At 41.6% G+C, this 19,374-nt stretch overlaps 1 protein-coding gene across 4 annotated transcripts in view; it reads right to left on the bottom strand.

The window, feature by feature from the left end:
- The window catches only part of SHANK2 (SH3 and multiple ankyrin repeat domains 2), an 856,646-nt gene that overhangs the window by 258,392 nt on the left and 578,880 nt on the right, over positions 1-19,374 (bottom strand). For 3 of the 4 annotated variants that reach the window (XM_019519421.1, XM_019519422.1, XM_019519424.1), the window contains 2 exons: positions 18,056-18,151; positions 267-349 (listed from right to left, as the gene is read on the bottom strand). In XM_019519421.1, the coding sequence (XP_019374966.1) occupies positions 267-349; positions 18,056-18,151 (179 nt within the window). The remainder of the gene's footprint in view (positions 1-266; positions 350-18,055; positions 18,152-19,374) is intronic. The other variant, XM_019519423.1, reaches the window with a different exon arrangement.

The raw sequence follows: 19,374 nt of genomic DNA, 5'->3' as shown, positions 1-19,374 counted from the left end.
GAAAAAAAAAAAAACCCCCCCCCCCCCCCCCCAAAATGATTCTACAGAGTTCACCCCCACATAAAACCCCAAGCTGCTCAAAACAGAAACCACTAAAATCCATCCGAGTAGTACAGCATACAGAGAACACTGTTGTCTAGCAACCAAGTGCACCAAGAATAATTCCTGCTTATTTTCAGAGATGTATACATTTTTCACATCAGCATATACCACACATGTACATACACAGGGAAAAAAAATATATACATATAAAAAAAATCACATACCTTTTGCACCTCTAAGTACAAATCCAAATCCTTCATTGTCTTTTTTCTGCAGGACCACTGCCTTTTCTTCAATAATGCAGTCACTGTAGAGAGAATTCCGAGGATAGCGACCATTATTACATCCCTTCATCACCACTGTAGTAGCTGCTCCTCCAGTGTGCAGGTTCATCATCATCACAGCCAGTTAATCAAATATTGCAGTAACCAAGCATGGGAAAAATTATAAATGAACAATAGTGGAGGAAAGAGAGAGACAAAGCTTAATGGTAAAAAAGAACATGACAGTGCAACTTAAAAGGAAGAGAGAGAGAGAAGAAAACGAAGAAATCATGCATGATGGTTTGTTCTCTATAGAAATGACTGAATGAATGTGTGATCATGTAATCTGTGGGCTAGCTAGAACTCTAAAAGAAAAGAAAGTAAGTGAACTGAATGACAGTATCATTAATAAACTCCTCAATCGTGGATGTACCAGATGCATCTTCTAGTGAAGCCAAAATGAAACCAACCAGAAGAAAAATGAGGCAGCATTTTAAATTTATAGATAGATATCTGTTTGCTGTATAAGCTAGCTAAAAGGCACAAATACAGTCAGAAAGCTATGCCTTGCATCAAAAGCCCTTTTTCAATCCTATTGAATGTTGCATGCTGCAAGAATCCCACATGACCATCTGACAGCCTACAATGCTAACAACGTGCAGCTGCCTTGGCGTCATCAAGCACAATTTCCACAGCATCAAGAATCTGCATAATTGAAATAGTAACAAGCCTTGTTACAAGCAGGAGAACACATTCTTTAAAGAATGTGTATTTTCTGCAAAACAAATAAATGCTGTAAAACAAGGAGGGAGTTAACAAGTCAATTAAATGCAGGCAGCATTTCCTTAAAGAAAAAGTAGCCGTAGGATTCTTGCTGGCATTCTCAAGAAAAAAAACCAAACAGTAGACACTGGATGAAGGAAATGCAAATGGACCAAATTAGAACTGGTTTAGCATAGATTTAAAATCTATAGATATATATCTAAATCTATGTACAGATAGACAGACAGACAAATTAAAACTTGCTGCTTGCTTGTACCATCTTCCACCTGCAATACACACACACGAAACTAAAGCCACAGAAAAGCTTCTATTTGTCCAATTTCTCACGTTTCTTTCAAAGTAAATAACCACAATTGGGTTCATACAAACGTTTCTCTCAAGTACTCATTATAGACTGCATGATATTCTCTCCATAAAGACAGCATTAGATTAACTCTAGTATTCATGAAGTGTATATACTACAAAAATATGGCAGTGAAATGGCTTGATACTCAACTAGTATTGAAGGTGGAAAATAGTATAAGCAAGCTGCAAGTTTTAATTTTCATTAAAACTTGGTCAACTTCCCTTGACCAATCTGGGCTGAATTTCATTTCACTACAGTTTTGTTCGTCCCAAATATGCATAAGTTTTCTTTATACCATCGTCTTCCACTGTAGGAACATTTGCTCTTATCTACATCATGGTGAGTGCACCCATGACCCTTAGACATCATTGCATAGCAGATGTAACACACAAGATATAAACACTGTCCTATGCATCATTTTTTAAATACAAATGGAAATAATGGAGAATACAAAGCTGCAAGCAGCAATTGTCTAAGCCTTGAATGTATCAACAGGTTTACCAAAGGGGAAAGAAAAAAAAAAAAACTGATAAAAGTAAATCAATACAACACAGCACCACTAGTTAATAATAATTTGGAGGGTACTGGGAGAAACTGAACACACTAGAAAGTTTAGGGTTTTATTTTCCTATATCCTCCAATAAATGCCATACAAAATTATGAATATCAATATTTACTATTTTAACATTATTTCATTCAATCCTGCTCCAATTAATATTTTAGCTTTTTTCAGTACTAGCAATAAATTATAAATTCCTCTCTCCCATCATAGTTGAAGAAGTAGTCACAAAAACAAAACGTCATAGACCTAGTTTCTATTGTTGGTTGCGTCGTGGCCTTCCATAACATTGGGTAAAACATTACTTTTCGGCCACCTTTCCACCTCATAAGAGGGATGTTATTTGTTGAAACTAACATTTTCAACAACAGTTGTTGAAAATTGTATACAGCCAGACTACATACAGCCAAAAAGCACTATAACAGTTTTATTAAGACGACAAAAAATACAAGAGTCCCATGATACCTGACAAGCAAATTAAAAAAAAATCTGTTTTCCAATATGGTGAGACAACATCAAATTAAGAACACCTGAACACAATAAAAGAAACTATTCATATGAGTAACTAAAACAAAATTTGTCTACTTTCATCTAGTCAACACAAAAGAGGGACTTGGAGTGATCTTATGACTCAATTGATTGCACCTCAAAACTTAAAAGTAGGCACAGTAAGCATAATTCTCTTTCCCTCCATACTGAAGAGATAGGAATCCAACAGCAGAAACAGAAAGAGCAAGGGAAACTAACAACAGACAAGAAGCTCATTTTCATATCCCCCAAGGGAACAAGCAGTCCAACCCTCAGAATAGTTTGCAATATAGTTTCCCTGGTTCCTTTATCCAATGTTAATGTCAAAGTGTTCAATTTATCCCTATTGAGACATGCTGAAGACCTGTTAGCAACCTATCTGGGGCCAGCAGAAAGCCAATCCTGCAAGCAGGTTAAATTATCATGGAACAAGCCTTCTTGGCAAAATGTCATCAATCCTGAAGGTGTTGTAAATACTTAGCTACATGGTACCCATATCAAGGCCTAACTACCAGTGACAAATAAGGGAGACGAGATTTTATACGCCCATTCAGAGGACTGGTCTCCAACAGGGGAAAGGAATATTTGGTCATAGGCAGGTTGAGAGGATCATACGGCTTTACATGAGCCTTAGTGGTCCCTGCTATGATGATGATGATGATGATGATGATGATGATGATGATGATGATGATGATCACTAGCCGAATGTTAAAAAAGTAAAAATGATATGAATTCAGTTGTCCTGCTTGGACAAACTGAAAATTGAGCAGTGTCCATTTAGCAGGGTACATAAACTAATGTTAGGTTTGCCATGAATCAGGGAGGGTTGCAATTTTTAAAATTACTGTATTTATTCAATTCTAAGATTAGGTTCTAGAGTCAAGGTCTCGACTGGGCCTGGGAGGCTCGGTGTCCTGATCAGCTGCCATTTCAAGCCATAAAGGTGCAGCAGAGTCAAGGGCTCCGGTGATCCCTGGAGGCTGGGAGAGGCAGTCAGCTGACTGGTATTTCCAGTGTTGGGGGTGCATTATATTCCTTAACTCTGATGTGCTCCTGAGGCTAGGAGTGGGAATCAGCTGACTGGCCTCCCAACTGCCAGTGCAGAAGGAGCCCGGGATCATTATCTCAGATGTTCAGCTAAAGGCACGATGGGATCTGATCCCTGATCCCACAACTGTGCCAGGAGCCAGCAAACAACCTGACATGAAACTGACTAAAGCAATAGATGCATGACTTGTTGCAGGAGCAAGAATGACCCTTTGGAAAGTCCAGAGTAGTCTTGGTGTAGTGCAATACACGGGTATAGAGTTGTCCATTGCTCATTCACTTTACATTTAATATGGATGTAAAGGCAAAATACAACAGTATGCAATGTATCATGTATTCACACTTGGAGATTTTTCCCCTCAATACAATGCAATATTTAGGCAAACAGTTTAATGGCTATCAAATACTCAGAGACGTGCTTTCTCTGCAGCAAATATCAAGTCATGTTGATATATCTAGGCAATGAGAGAAAGGAGGACAATTTAAAAGCAACGTTAAAACACTAGGCCTTTAAAAAGCAAATCTGTGCAACATGGGCAAGAGTATTGCTGAGCTAGAACAAGTACAGCCAGCATCTTAAAAGCAACAGCTACTGAAAGAAAAAAATGGATGCAGAAGCTTTTGTACCAGGGCAGAGAAGGACTAGAGAGTTTTTAATTAAAATCATAGAAATAGATCTATCATGAGAACAGGACATGTTTAAAGAATTGTCAAATCATGTTTGTAATCCACAAATTCATTACATGTAAATTTGTAAACTATTCAACTTAATGGGCCACCAAATGGCAGGTAATGGCAAGTTGCTGCTTTGTACATGAACAAAATTTCTTCCCGAATAGAGTTAAAAAGTTAAAAACTTTTCTTCCCGAATAGAGTTAAAAAGTTAAAAAAAGAAAAAAGAAAAAGGTGTTCTGGACCACTATTTGAGAGGTTATCAATGTGGGTCCCAAGGTTCAGACTTTTTAAACAGTCCCAGTAGAAGTCTACAATTAAATTTTTTGCCTGCTTCGGTAATAAAACTAGGAGGTCATTGACATGATGTAAGGTAGTGCCTGCAGAAAATCTCATTGCAAATAGAATTCTAGTGAAGAACAGGTTTAGGGATTGCTGGAAAGGGTCAGTCTAACTTACTATTTATAGGTATTTCCTCACTGTAACAAGTTCAGGAACGTGAAGTTGATCCTAGTAATTAAGAGCATCAAGATTAATGAAGACTTCGGATTTGATTGCTTGAGTTTCTCTGGCCATTGATCATCCAGCTGTACAATTTATTGCTGCACGATGTAGAGGTGGAATAAGAATTCATTGAGGGAGTATAAAATTGCAACAGTGCTTGGCACCATATGGAAGAAACAGGAAGATACACACATGGTCCCTGTCCCAAAGTGCTTACAATTCAAGGCAAGCCAGTGTGCTATTCTGTTAAATTTAACTCCAGACTTGTCTCTAGTTTCCAGAATACCTCCTTTATTCTGCTGATGCTGCTTCAGATTTACATGCTGATGTTACATTCTGGGTATTTTTTAAACTATACAATAAACATCAAAACTGTAGTAGGATGGGAAATACTAGCATCAAATCAATTTGTAAGTCCTATTTGTAAGTGGATATAAATAGAGAGACTAATATACTGGATATTGAGCAGTACTTTAAACAAACATGTTTTTATACTTTTTCAAATTGTGTGTGTGGCTGTTTATATACATTCTCTCTCTAGTGCCATTTGCTTTTGCATATATACATATTTTAGATGAGTATGGAAGACACCATAATAGTCATCAATAGTTGAGAGTGATCATGCACCGGGACAAAAAGAATCAATCTGAAAAAGTAAGATTGCTCAGGATAATGGAGGTGATGCACCTACACTACAGTTACTATCCCTACCTATTTTATGGCCATATTACAAAACAAATATGCTTGGGCTGAGATTCTTCTGCTTACGTTCAGACAGGATCATAAGACCTATGGAGAAGATACTATGTGCAAGGCATGCTTTCCAAAATCATGTTGCTAATCTTTGTCTTCAGCATTAAAATCATATGCTAGACCAATCTCAAAGCCTGCAAGAAGGATGTGTCAAACCAGGATTAAATAAAAAGCAAGCCTGGTCTCCTTTTCAGCAACGTGTGCCCATTACACAGAAACACTACTGTGCAGGCACTCTTACCTGAAGGCACTCCAATAAAGACATCATTTGCATCATATGAGGTCGTCTATTCAGTATGTTGTATAAAAGCCAGTAGTGCCTGGGGTATAGTTCAGTTTGCACATATCCATTTAACAAATCTAGTCAATTCTCCTCATTCTTTTGCTGCATTATTTTTATTGTGTATGCATACACACTTAGGGAGAACCCTGCTTCTCTCTGTGTCAGATGGGTGCTTGTTTGGGACAGCTGGAGCCTTGTCAGGTCTCAGAACAGCCCTTGAAGCCAGCCCAGGTTTGGCTTTTAGAGCAAGGAAGCAATCAGCTTCTTCCCACTGAGACCCCAGCCTTTTGGTCTCTCTCCCTCCCTGGGTCTCTGAGGCCCCCACTCAAGCAGTTAGCATCCAGGTCCATTCCTGGGAAACTTCACCTTCTTTTAGTGGCCCAGTACAACCCAGTTCCAAGAAGCACAGCAGATAGACTCTTTAGTGAAGGCATTTACTGAGGCAACAGCCAGCCAGACAAAAGGGTTAGCAGTCCCTCTACCCCCAATCTAGGCTGCACAGCCCTCAGCACTCCCAACATTACTCAGCTGTTCCCTTTAATCTCTCTACGCACCCACTCCCGTTGGTCCCCAAACTCTTCTGGCCCCAGACCTGTACACTGCTTTTTTCCAGCCTGCTTTCCCTTGTGTCATGTTTATCTCTCCTCAACATGCCCTGGGTGTTGGTCATGACACTTCTCTTCATAATGCCAACACAGCCATTCAAGACTGCTGATGCTAAAGGCACATTTCTTCCTGTAGAAGATGCATTAGCACTTAACCCCTTCTTTGCTGTGCACAGGTTCAGGAGGTAACTTGGGGCTTACACTATTACAACGACACTGAACACAGTTAACAGAAGTATTGCAGTAAAGCATGTAACCTGTCGTACCTTAACCCATGCTCCACCCACTCTTTACAAACTAAAGCCTCCTCCAAACAGTAGTAGCGCACACTTGACCATAAAGACTTTTTTTTTAGTCCTAAATAACAGAGTAAGAATCCGCATGCCAGTTAGCCATGTATAGGGCCTGTTAAATCATAAGAATCTAGGTTTATTTATGGGTAACCTGGAAGGCTATTAGTAAACAGCAATAGCCCTGGATAGTATCAGTCCCTTTGGAGCTACCAGGAAAGAAAGTCCCAAACTGTTATTTTTTAAATATGGGAATAGCAGACATTTATACAAAACCTGCACAAACTGTTCAGTATCGTCTGCCACACACCACAATTAGGTGGAAATCCTTGGAGCCATCTTTCCCAAAAAGTAAATATAGACAATGTTTTCAGCATTGGATAAAGTGTGCCAGTACTGCCCTTGGACATCCCTGAAATCATGTGTTTAATAATGAAGACATCTGGACCCAAACCAAATTTCTTGTCTATCAAGCGGTTCTCATCTCCACCCTGTTGTACATTGTTCCTGTCTCATACCTGTATCAGAAATGCCTGGAAAATTGCCACTAGTGATGTATTCTGAAAATCTTCTGCATGAACTGGAAGGACAGACGAATGAACACCAGCATTCTGGCTCAAGCAAATTCCACCAGCATTGAAGCCACATTTATATGACATCAGTGCCACTGGACAAATTCTATACAGGTGTCAAAAGTCAGTTCCTAAAACAGGTCCTATACTAATTGAATATACAGATCTTAAAATTAGCCTCCTCAGTTATCAAGGACTCACCCCACAGACTTCACTGTTCAGTGGATGACAGTCATTCTCATAATGCATGCCTGGGACAAGCAGGCATTGAAGGACAATAATAGTAACCCTGGGTACTATCGATCACTTTGGGGCTACCACACTGTAACAACATAAGCACTGCCATACTAATGGTCCAGCTAGCCTAGTATCAAGTCTCTGATAGTAACAGGTGTAGAATCTTTAGAGGGAGAGCACTGAACTAGATAGACCTATAGCAAGTGTTCAGCCCCTGCCATGGTCCCCAGTACCATGTTATCCATCCCACAGGCTCCCCATGGGTCCAAAACTTTGGCAGTGGGAAAGCAGTGTCACCATTCCCCTGGTGTCAAATTTCTGGACATGTGGGTAGGTCAGATAATGTGGCCCTGTTATCTGGATTGAGGGCACAGGGTGGCATGGGGGCAAACTTGGAGATTTTATTGTGCACCCCCATTTCCAGATCATTGATGAAAATGTTGAACAAAACTAGGGCCAGCACAGATCCCTGCAGGACCTCACTACTGATCTCCTTCAATCCTGAAAAGTGATCATTTAGCCTTAGCTTTTGCTTCTTAGCTTTTAACCAGCTCTCAGTCTACAAAAGAACCTTCCCTTCAGTTCTGTGGCAACTCCTTTTTTTGAAAAAGCATTTGGTGAAGGAGCCTGTTGAAAATTTTTTGAAAATATGTTATGTCGACTGGACCCCTCTTGCCCATGTTTGTTAATGCCCTCAAAGAACTCCAGCAGATTTGTGGAGGTAGGATTTCCCTTTATTTTCCCCAGATGATAACTGTCCATGCAACTGCTGATTTTATTCTTTATTATAGACTATCATTTTCTAAAACTAACATTAGAATAGCAGACATGACTTCTTAACAACACAAGCAAGTTTTATATATTGTCTGCCACATGGGAGAGGCAGAGGCAAGTCACTCATTTGTTTTAAAGTAGAGTTCCATTTTGCACCATCATGCTATGCTACTCTCCCCCTCGTTATTAGATCACTCATTGAATCTAAGCATCATACTGCACGTTTCAACTTTTATGCCTAGGGGAAAAAGGCAGAGATTAAGGCACAAATTGTTAAGTGTCAATTCATTTTGGGTGCTATATCTGAGAAGCTTGAAGTTTGATTTTTAAGAGTACTTAGCTTGTTATAGCACTTGATATGTTCAAAGCAGAGCTCCTAGTGACCTCTGCTACCCTTGAAGGCTCAGTCTGATTTGTAGAAGTGCCAAGTGTACCAAGAAAGTGAAAAATAATCCTCATCTGAAATAGTGACTTCAAGTGACATGCCCATTACTACAAAGGAACTCTGAGTTGAGGCTAATTCTCAGTGGTGGCATTTGATGATTTTACATACAGCTATAGCTCAACTTCCAAATACCATCCCATTTCCTGCGTCCAACATAAATGCTAGGAGTTTCTCATTTAAGTGACTGTAAGAATTGGAAAAAGAAATACCTTATTCTCAGAAGTTGCTTGAACAATTTTTTGCTGAATCTTCTCCAAATAGTTAAGGGTGGAGACAGACATCTAGCCTAATTAAAGTTTAGCCTAAATGGAAAATTTTGCCAAAATACAAGCAACTGAAATCAAGATTTATAAAAGGGTGGTGTTCAATTTCACTGCAGCGTTGCTCATAATACATCCCTGTCAAACTTGGGATCACCACTCAGAATCAAGCCCCATTAACCCACTTCCATCCTGCAGGCAAAGCTCAGCAACTAGGTACAGGAGATAGTTCGGTAGCGTGGCCATCAGAGAGGACATTCCAGGTTTTTGCTGCTCCGTCCTCTAACGATACGAAACGAGATGCCTTTATATCCTCTATTTTTGTCTTGAAGAGAAAAGATAGAAGCCATAAAGGCATCCAGTTTTGTATCAACAGGGGAGAGAGGACAACCGGACTGTCCTCCATGATGGCCACCCTATAGCTCAGAGCAGTTGCATGTACCCCCTGACAAAGTGCCTGAGCTTGGATCGCACACAGAAGACTCTTCTCAACTGCAACTCACTTGGTTGCAAGTGAGTAGTCCTGGGCTTGGCAGAGAAGTTGTATGGACAGGCCCCTTTTCCAGTAGTCAAATCTTATTCACCTTATCTCCTACTTCTCCTTACCTTTGGATGCTGCCTATAAGATCATAAACAAAAATATCAGGCATGGTAACAGATTACAGAGCGGAAGGTAATGTGCTTTAGCTGTTGTAGAAGTTGTTTATTAGAAAGTGAGATCATTTTCATTATAATAGTAATGTACAATTTAAAATGTAAAAAAAGTTTGATTTCTTATCTATATACCTAAACTCCTCCTGTTCTGAAAGATGCTACTATCCCTTTAGTAACGATTCTGTATGTAACATTCATACACACGGACACACCCTTCTACATAATAAGTTTCATTAAAAAAAAAAAGTGTTAATTCTCAAGATGGAGGGTATTCCCAAGTATACTGCAAAATTCTGCAGTCTTTGGTCTGACACACTGGAAGACCAGCCCAGTGCTCTTTTTCTATTCCCTTTTAAAATAGGTGGTATTTCCCCCTCACACATTTACTTTCTTCTGGGAGTCAACCACAGCTGGCCCTTACAAATTTAGGGGAGAATCATGCTCTAGACACTCTACCCAGACAGCATACCTTGTGCTTGAAAGTGGGGTCTTTTTTCCTTTTCAAGTCACATCAATATAATTAAGGGAACATGACTTCGAAAGGACCCATGTGGATAACAGAGCCCAGTTGTCTTCATTTTTCTTCCCATACAAGAAAGACAACTTTCATAGACTACTGACGGTCACTCAACTTGGAAACTGACTCTAGATTCCTGCACTTACTGTATTGCTATTGTTTGTTGGCCCATAACTTTATGCCCCCTCAGCTCTTACCCTTAGCATCTTTCAAGTGCCTACTTCTACCTTTTAAAAATAAGTATTATTACCCATCTCGCCTCAGCCCCCTTGGTATCTCTCTGAATTTCACCCACAATCCCTTCCACACTCTAAATTCACATCACAAGGGCTGTTCTGCCAAAGTAACTTTAAATGTATTAGTTCCTTAGATCAAAACAAGTAAGCTCGGTTTACAGGCTGCAATGGTTTCCCCATCCATATACCAGTTTGTTGTCTTTTCATATTATAAATAATTTGAGACTAATTCCATCTTCCTATATGATTACACAATGCCTAGCAGAATGTAGCTCCATCCCCATAGGAGCCTTTGGGTACCATTTATAATTTATATTGAAACAGTAGCTGTGGGTAAAGCATTTCACTTCAGAGACTCCACAAGAGCCCCAGATAGCACAAGACTATAAGAGGCAAGACTGAGAGGGAATGCGAGGTGGATAGCAGGTGATGTCTCGATTGGGTCACCTTTGCTCCCAAACAAATAGGTGGACACCAGAAACAGCTGAGAAAGCTAACAAAGCTTTTCTGTTTGCTCATCCACCTGGAAAGTGTTCTTAGTTTTAAACAAAATTTGGTCTATTTTGGTTTCTTCTTTATTTGGGAACTTGTTTAATCTTTTGCTGAGAAAGTGTTTAGGAAACCAATCTGGCTACTAAAGCACTTTGTCTTTTTCAAAGTCAATTGCTGTCAAAGCCATCATGACAATGTTCACTGAGGGCTGCCTCTCATTGCTTTACTAGATCCTCCTTGCTCAGCTCTAGGGAGAGCTACAACAAATGATTGGAATATAACCAGTTTTCATTTTCTGCTCCTTCAATGTTATACAAGTCTGCAAACAGGACAGGTGCCTTCTTAGTGAAAGAAGAATGCCAAAAAGAATGTTATGAATGACTAGACAAAGTGATTTACATGAGAGGTATACAGTTGTATGAATGCTATTGAAGTGATCTTTCTTATGCTATAGAAGAGAAAAAAGAATACTTGCAAGTACTGATGATTACAAAACTTAATCTAGCCCATAATGGGTAACATGAACAAGAGAAAGCTGTACAGATTTTAAACCTAGATATGAAATATTACTGGATAACATAAAAGTCAGAGTTGAGGGCCACTGACAGTTACTGTTTCTAGAGCAGGAGTGGGAAAAATAAAGCCCGTGGGCCAGATCCAGCCCACCATCAGATCTGATCCAGCTCATAGGTGGATAGCTGTCAACTCACTGGACCTGGCCTGTGGCAGGTGGCTTTGGCTGCTGCGTGGTGCCAGGTGAGTGGATGGGCAGGACTGCTTTGGCCCAACAGCATCAGGCATCAGCTGTGGACCCAGGCAGGGCTTCCTTCTCAGTGGATGGGCAGCAGTGTTAGTTGTGGACACAATGGGCAGGTACAGGAGCCCTGCTACAGAACCTGGTGGCAGCATCCACAGTTGACCCACTACCCTCTTAGCACGGTGGAAGCTCCTGCTTGGAGCCCCAACCCAGAGCCTGCCAGGGGCATCAACTATAGACATAGGCAGGAGCTGCTGCTGCACCAGATGGCAGCATCTCTCTTTGCTCTTCTTATCCCTGCCTCTTGCCCCTTGCCTTCTCCATCCCTCCCCCTCCTTGCAGAACCCAGCTGAAGCTGGCACTGCTGCCTGCCTAGCGCAGCAGCAGCTCCCGCCTGGGTCTGCTGCTGAGTGTCTGGGCTCCAGGCAAACTACAGCTTCAGCTAGGTTCAGGAGGGAGGGACTCTACAGCACACTGAGCCCAGTCAGAGGTAGGGGTGGAAAGAGATAGACACACAGTGGGAGAAAGACAGACAGACAGTGGGTGGGGGAAGAGACAGAGAGAGGGGGGGGAAAGAGACAGACAGAGAAGAGAGAGAGAGAGAGAGAGAGAGAGAGAGAGAGAGAGAGAGAGAGAGAGAGAGAGAGAGAGAGAGAGAGAGAGAGAGAGAGAGAGAGAGAGAGAGAGAGAGAGAGAGAGAGAGAGAGAGAGAGAGAGAGAGAGAGAGAGAGAGAGAGAGAGAGAGAGAGAGAGAGAGAGAGAGAGAGAGAGAGAGAGAGAGAGAGAGAGAGAGAGAGAGAGAGAGAGAGAGAGAGAGAGAGAGAGAGAGAGAGATGGCAGTGGGGGGGGGGGGGAGAGGAACAGAAATGGATGTGTCCCTCAACAGGTCCCCAGTTAAGTGGCCCTCCAGCCCAAATAATTGCCCACCCCTGTTGTAGGGGCTGCCTACATTATATCCAATTCTTAGTGAGTGCATCTACATGAGACATTTTACTAGGGAGATGCCTAATTAGCTCCACAGTAAACCTCTCAGTGTCTACATGTGTGCCTATTAGGATATACAAAACTAAATATAGTTCTACCCCTAGCCTGATCTGGAGGTTGCTTGTGTGTGTGTGTGTACAGCAGCACACATGCAGAGGTTGCTCAGCTGGCAGGGGCAGGGTACTTTGGTGCAGGAGTTGCCTACCAGCCCCCCTGCAGCACATTGAGCCCAGTCAAAGCAGCCCTGGGCTGCTGCCAACTGGGGCTGCTCTGACTGGGTTCAGTGTGCTGCACACAAATAAACTCCAGAGCAATATACTACAGAGTTATTTGCTCTTGGGTGCACATTCAAACAGCATGCCTGGAAGCAAAAAATTCTCAAGCAATAAGCTCTGGAGTTTATTCATGCACAATAAATTGCATGTGTAGACATGCCCAGTAATAATTAACATAAATAGTTAGGAAGTGGGTATTTGTGGAAACCAATAAGCCTATCAAGCTTCCAAAGACTCACTAAATCAAACTCTTTATTATATTGTAGGCAAGAAGAATTTTATTTAGATAGCATGAGAGTAATTTTTAAATTGAAATAGGCATAAACATTTCTAATTCTTTTAAAATTTTCCTCTTCTTTATGCATATGTATACCAACTACTTTTAGTGGCACTGGATGACAGCGCAGTACAAAAAAAAAAGAGTCTACTGAAAATATAAGTAGCAGCATTTGGGCTCATGCCGCTATCTAGGAGCTTGCTCCAACTGTCACTGGTTTTAGTACGAACAGCTATACCTTGCAAATTTTTACACTAAGTCTGCAAGAGAGCTTCCATAATGATATCTAGCTACCAAAATGTGATGCTACTCATAGCATGAAGACGTTATAGCTCAGGGACTTGTGGAACAGCATAAACAACTGTTGGTATTTATCTGAAGCAAACTCTAAACTCTGAACTTTTGATTATCCATCAATTGAATTAAGGTTGTAATATGGTTATTTTAAAATTACACATACACAGGGTCTTGAACTTATGATCTAATCCTATCCCCAGGATCACTGTACAAATCTACTACACACAAATAAGCAATATTTGTTTTAGTACCAAATCTATTCTGAATTGCTTATGACATCTTCCCATTATGATTTAAAAATTAGGGCATCTAATAACTTCAAGACATTATATCATTTGACACAAATGTCAAAATTTAACAAAAAAATTACTGATTGAAGGTAAAAAAGATCCTCAGAAGCAAAAACACACACACAACCCCACCTCCCTCCCCCCCACAGTTAAGATCCCAAAACAGACCTATTAATGACATGACCCACAAGATGCTATTGTATTGACACACTCAAGAAAGCAAGAGTGACAAGTCACTTGGCAACTTCTTCCAAGTTTCTCACCAGTGCAGGGTACGGGTAACCTAATTCTAAAAATAAAAGTTTCCATAAATGAGTAAATCAATTCAGAATAAGTGCCAGTTCAGCCTAAACATAACAAATCTCTCCTCATTTTTTCCAAAGTATTTTGTGCTCCAGCTGCTAACTGACCACACTGGAAAGAGATGCATGTATGATGGCTAAGTCTATATCTTATGTCAGTAAAATCCGCTACTAGTTTGCCAATGGGGTATTTTCTTAAACATGAATTAATCCAATTATGCACAAATGCACAATGAAAGTCAGAAGCAACATTAGATATTTGTTATCAACATCTGTCCAACAGAAAATGAGCTGTGAGTGGATGGAAGGAATTCCCCAGCTATTTGACGATGGCAAGCTGACCTACATCTTCCCCCACAATAGTCTAACAACTTATGCCTTTAGCCAGCAACAATTTTAGAATCACTTCCAAAACTCACACCACCAAAAAAGGCCCCAGAAATAGACCAAAATATGGACATTCCTGCCTTAGTTTTTAAAAGAATTTAATGAAATGCAGCTATTTCAATCCCCCTAGCCAAAGTGTATTGCTTTGTAAAAGCGACTCATTTAATGGGTATACATTTAACATGAAGTTTCATGCAGAGGAATAGATGCCATCTAACTGACAGATTTGACTATAGGCATATCCAAGAAGGCATTCTCCTAGCTAATTATACTGCCAACAGTCTCTCCTTCACTATCTCTAGGCCTGGGGGAATCCACATGAGAATTGCAGAGAGTAAAACATCTGAACTACTGACAGCTCCAATGCAACCCTGCACATCTTGTTAAAGTTTGAGTCAGTGAATCTTAACAGATTGCTGATGATAGGTACACAAACTAGGTACACATTCAACAGTCCCTCCTGTCTATGAACACTTTGATTATGGATAGATGATCTCCGATTCAGCAAACAAATACATTAATGCACCACTACCAAGCTATAAATCAAGAATACCCTTTGAGTCCCTGTCAGACATCAGCCACTATGAAATCTATATTGTGGAATATCCAAAAAGTAGCCCTTCCATTGAGGTGTAAAGGACATGCTGGCATCATCTTTCAGGGGTAAAATTTTCAATAGCAACCATATTTGAGTCCAAACGTAAAACACTATGCACTGACATTTTTTAAAAATAGGTTAAATGTACAGTCACGAAGTTGAGAGTTACTACAATTTTTTTCTGAAAAAAGCATAATTACAGCTGCTCAGTGTTGTCATACACCTGACCTTGATTTAGAGTCAGTTGGCACTAGCTGAAGTGCCAGATATACTACAAGTCTCAAGCAACTGCTGACATCACTCTAAGATGCTACACCCTACATAGTCTCATAACTACTTAGCCATTCCCATGGCTAAGCAAAAGGCTATTTCACTAGAACCAGCAAGCAAAGAGTAGGACTGGGAGGGACCCACAACAGACTTACCAGCTGGAGGCAGCCGTGTCCAGCAGCTGTGCTTAGTCTATGGCTGAATTTTCAAAGCAGCGCTGAATCTTTTCCGAATCGATTCAGAGGCTTCCAATTTGATTCAGACCTTTTAATTGGTCTTCTGATTCAATTCGGATTCAGAGATTCAGCCAGTGAATTGGGCCGAATATCCTCTGAATTCAACTGGCTACCAAAACTTTGCACAGCCCTAACAAACAACTGTTTATCTGAAAAGGTCCACACAGGAACATCTACACAAGGCCTTTTTGCAAAAGCACCCACTAAGAAAGCCCAATTATTATGAAGACAGCAAAAAAGAATATTATCAATTTCTTGCTACTACAGTGGATGGATAATAGATTAAAACATGTTCCGATGATCCTAGAAGAGGGACCATGCCCACTGGCGATGTGTTCGGGGTGCACATACACCCCCCCCCCCCCCCCCCGAGATAGGCCATGCACCTTCTGGAGCGTCAGCCATGAAACGGGAAGTGCCAAGAGAAGTCCATTCCCGGGTTCGCTGCTGGCTCAGCGATTGGTTGCTGGGAGACCCTCTCCCTTGTCGGCAATCTGGTGCCCTCCCCAGATTCGGGAGGCACAAGTTGCCCGTGACCATGCCCACTGATGCAATGAAATTAAAATAATGCACGTATGCATTCTGCCAATCTATTTGACCCTGAGTGCATGAGCAAGATCTTTCAGCCAGGTACCATAGAGTACATACTTTAGAATTTCTACAGTCTTTCACAGCAACATCACACTTGCAAACTCATGGCTGTCCAGCAATTAATCAATGCACGCAGATTCACCTCTGCTGCCTCCCGTTTTGAGTCCATGTCTTGCAGCAAGAGTTATTTGTTCAAGTACATGAGTTTGTACTTGTCAATTTTGTTCCATTCTTATTGCTCCTCTCCACAAGACTATCTAACCTTCCTGTATGATAATTTGATCCTCCTCTTGGCACTCTCAGTTTTGTTATCCACAAATTTCACATGTGGATATCTAGCTTTTGCACCAGTGGACGTGCTAAAGAGACCTGAGGACCAAGTCCTCCCTCCAGTCTGATAACTTCTTTTTCTACATACCACTTTGAAGTCTCCCTTTCATTCAACTCCATATCTACCTTATGATTATGGCATCATTTTCCATCTTTTCAAGTTTAACTAGTATTTTTTTGTAAGGCAAAAGTACTAGAACCTGGTGCCTAGACACAGGTGTTTAAGTCATCACTTTGAATATAGGCAAACTCAATCAGTCATTCATTCCAACAGCCTCCCCACCCCCACCACTGCAGGAGACACCTCTGTGTGATAGCCTACTGGTTACAACATTCACTCAAAAAGTGGGAGATTTCAGCTGTAGGCCTTCCTCAGCCTGAGAGATTTTTGAAGCCCATCAGCTGCTATGAGTGCCCTAGCCATCATGCTTGAAGGAGGATGTAAGCACTCTACACTCTTCCTTTAAATATTGGACTATTGTACAGCAAGGGCTCATCTACACGTCACTATGGCACCATTGTTACTACACTGTGATTTAGTATTGCCTTTTGGAAGTACTAAAATCATGGCACAGTAACAGCCCGTACTGCATTGTACGTGTGGCGCATGGTTATTTTTACCAGCTACTTTGTCATAGTGGCACACTATACCAGGGAAGTACATCACTACTGTGAAGTAGCTGCTGGTCACATGTAGATGTCCATGGATGCTATGTCACCATAGCGCTTTGCTACCATGACATAGCATCACATGTAGACATGCCCAAAGAGATGAAAGATACATATGTCCACATAACTCTACAGCCATGGGAGGGGGCAGTTCCACTTCTTGCTCTGAATTAATTTATGTATTGTATCCAGCTACTCCTTAATGCAAAATGCATAAAGCTGTCCCTCTACATAAAATGTAGAGGAAAAAAAATTGCTTAAGATGTCTGCCCAATATTGGATATATATTTTGTTTCACACTCTTTCAGCCTTCACTCATTTCTCTGTTTTGGTAAATACAGATACAATACTCCCTATATCAAAGCTGTACTACAAGAGACTTTGCTCCCACCTTTCATGAACAGTTTCTCTCTAAACAACTAATTTCCCAGGATGCTCAATATCTGCAACAGTTTTGAGAGATTTGGCTACAGTTTCGCATGTAGGGAGAAAAATTCTAACTATGTAGGGGATTATGGATTACTTAAACTTCCTCTTACCTGGTCCCTTCATACCTCCTACATTTTTCTCCTTTCCATTAGCAAAATGGTAGGAAAGATTTAGAGACAAAAGGCAGTTCGCCCTCCATGCTGAATTACTGTAGTCCCAGGCCTTTAGAACAGCAGCTTTGTTCTGCTGCATGTTCATTGTTGCTTAGCTCCTTTGGCTGTAGCTGAACTAAGTAGATCACAACTACTACTTTCCTGTATCATGGCAACTATGGATTAAGAAGATAAAACAAACCAAGGATTGAAAGTCAGTTATATTGTGGGGGAGCGGAACAGAAAAGTGTGGCCCCTTGTCCACCCATCTGCATGTGCATTGCAGAACAGAGGTGGCTGGGGCAGGGAGCAGCTGTGGGTACCATTTATCTGCAGTATGCTGGGGCACCTGGTTCTGGGCAGGAGGAGTGGAGTGATCACATTCCTTCTAGCACAGGGGCCAGGCACTTTGGCACCCGTGGAGGATTCTCGTGGCACTTGAGGACTGCAGCAGCAGGAAAAAAAAGAGAGAGAGAGAGAGAGAGAAAATGTTTTTGTGAATTTCAGAGAAGCAAGGAGGGGTAGACACTTGATCTTGGGGCTTGAAATTGCAGCAAAACAGGTTTAGAATGGATATCAGGAAAAACTTTTTCACTGTTTGAACAGTGTGACAGTGGAACAGACTGCCTAGGAAGTTGTGGACTCCCATCATTGGAAGGTTCACGAAAGTCAGGCAAACATCGATCAGAGATAATCTGGGTATAGCTGTGCCTGTGTTCTGCAGCGGGCATTTCCCATGCTTCTGGGATTTGCTGATTGCCACATGGGGCCAGGGGGAAATCTTTTTCCCTTTTTGATGCTACATGCATCAGGGTTTTATTTAAGCATTCCTCAGTAGCATTGGCAGCAACCAAGGCTGGGGATTTTGACTGGGGTGTGCCAAAGGCAAGGGGGAGTGGGATGCGGGTGCTGCTGCTGTTTGCCCAGCCGGGGCGTGGGTGGGTGCAGCAGCACTGGAAGCAGGAGTTCCTGTGCCCTTCTGCCACTTGCCCCATTCTGCCCAGAGCGAACAGCACCTGCGTTGTGCCCCCTCAACTGGCTGGGCAAGCGGCAGCAGGGCACAGGGACTCCTGCTGGGACCTAAACCTGGAAGTTCCTGGCTAGAGGGTCTTGCCCTACTGCTGAGGGTCAGGAAAGAATTTTGTCCACCACACTTCAAAGATGTGGAAACAATGGAATTGGAAAGAGTCCAACAAAAACTATGGAAGATTAAGTACATTTGGATTATAGAAAGGAAAGCAGGAACAACTGGGATTATTTAGTTTGGAACAGAGATGACAGATGGGTGATGTGATAACAGAGTTCAAATACCAAGTGGTTTGTATATAGGTTGCTATAAAGAGTTAAAGAACGTGGTGATAGACCAGGAGCAGGCAAAATATAGCCTATGGGCCACATCTAGCCCACCAGGAAATTTCATCAGGCCCATGGGCACCCACCAATTAACTGTAACCCACCTAGCCCATACACCTTGCTCCCACCCTTGTGTGCAGAAGAACCCAGCCCAACCAGCATGCAGCTGCTGGATGCTGCTGCCACCATTACTACAGCCACTGGGGAACCTACTTAGCTTCCCCAGTGTCCAGCAGTTCCTCCTCATCTCCCTGCTGCAGTGCTCACTCCAGGCAGCAGGAAGGGAAGTGGCAGGGGGAGTGGGAGCTTCAGCTG

This window comes from Gavialis gangeticus, unplaced genomic scaffold (assembly GCF_001723915.1).
Source record: "Gavialis gangeticus isolate Ggan-Ray unplaced genomic scaffold, GavGan_comp1, whole genome shotgun sequence".
NCBI classification, from domain to species: Eukaryota; Metazoa; Chordata; order Crocodylia; family Gavialidae; genus Gavialis; species Gavialis gangeticus.
This window is presented reverse-complemented; position numbering and strand designations above follow the sequence as displayed.